This window comes from Corvus brachyrhynchos, unplaced genomic scaffold (assembly GCF_000691975.1).
Source record: "Corvus brachyrhynchos isolate BGI_N302 unplaced genomic scaffold, ASM69197v1 scaffold514, whole genome shotgun sequence".
Classification (NCBI taxonomy): domain Eukaryota; kingdom Metazoa; phylum Chordata; class Aves; order Passeriformes; family Corvidae; genus Corvus; species Corvus brachyrhynchos.
The window spans coordinates 3,461,732-3,462,075 of NW_008238319.1; the positions used below are offsets into that span (position 1 = coordinate 3,461,732).

The 344-nt window shown below is 40.1% G+C and overlaps 1 protein-coding gene across 1 annotated transcript in view; it reads left to right on the forward strand.

Moving 5' to 3' along the window:
* The first annotated feature begins 275 nt into the window (after nt 1–275).
* Nucleotides 276–344, forward strand: part of FAM53B (family with sequence similarity 53 member B) — a 2,955-nt gene continuing 2,886 nt past the window's right edge. The window contains exon 1 of the mRNA XM_017733894.1: nt 276–281. Within this exon, the coding sequence (XP_017589383.1) occupies nt 276–281 (6 nt within the window). The remainder of the gene's footprint in view (nt 282–344) is intronic.

Here is a 344-nt window from a genome sequence, read left to right on the forward strand (position 1 = left end):
GAAATAACAAATAGCTACAACATTTTATACTGCTGAATTCCCCTTAGCTAGTGCAACCTGGAATATTCAGAGGCATGTTTTTATCTTCTTCTAGCAGTTTTGCTCCTGCTGGGACTGTCACTTTGTCTCTCTCTCCATCTACACCACGCAACCCGCTCTGCTGGCAGTTCGGGAAACCATATTCCAAGAGTTAATTAATTTGTACTGGAAAACGTCCCATATGCTACTCTTTGTTTATGGACGTAGAAAGCGAGTCGCAGAATTAATTAACGCTAATGCCTGTGCGTGTTGTTTTGTTGCTTTTTTTTTTTTTTTTCCTTTCCTCCTTTCTGAACCAGAAAATG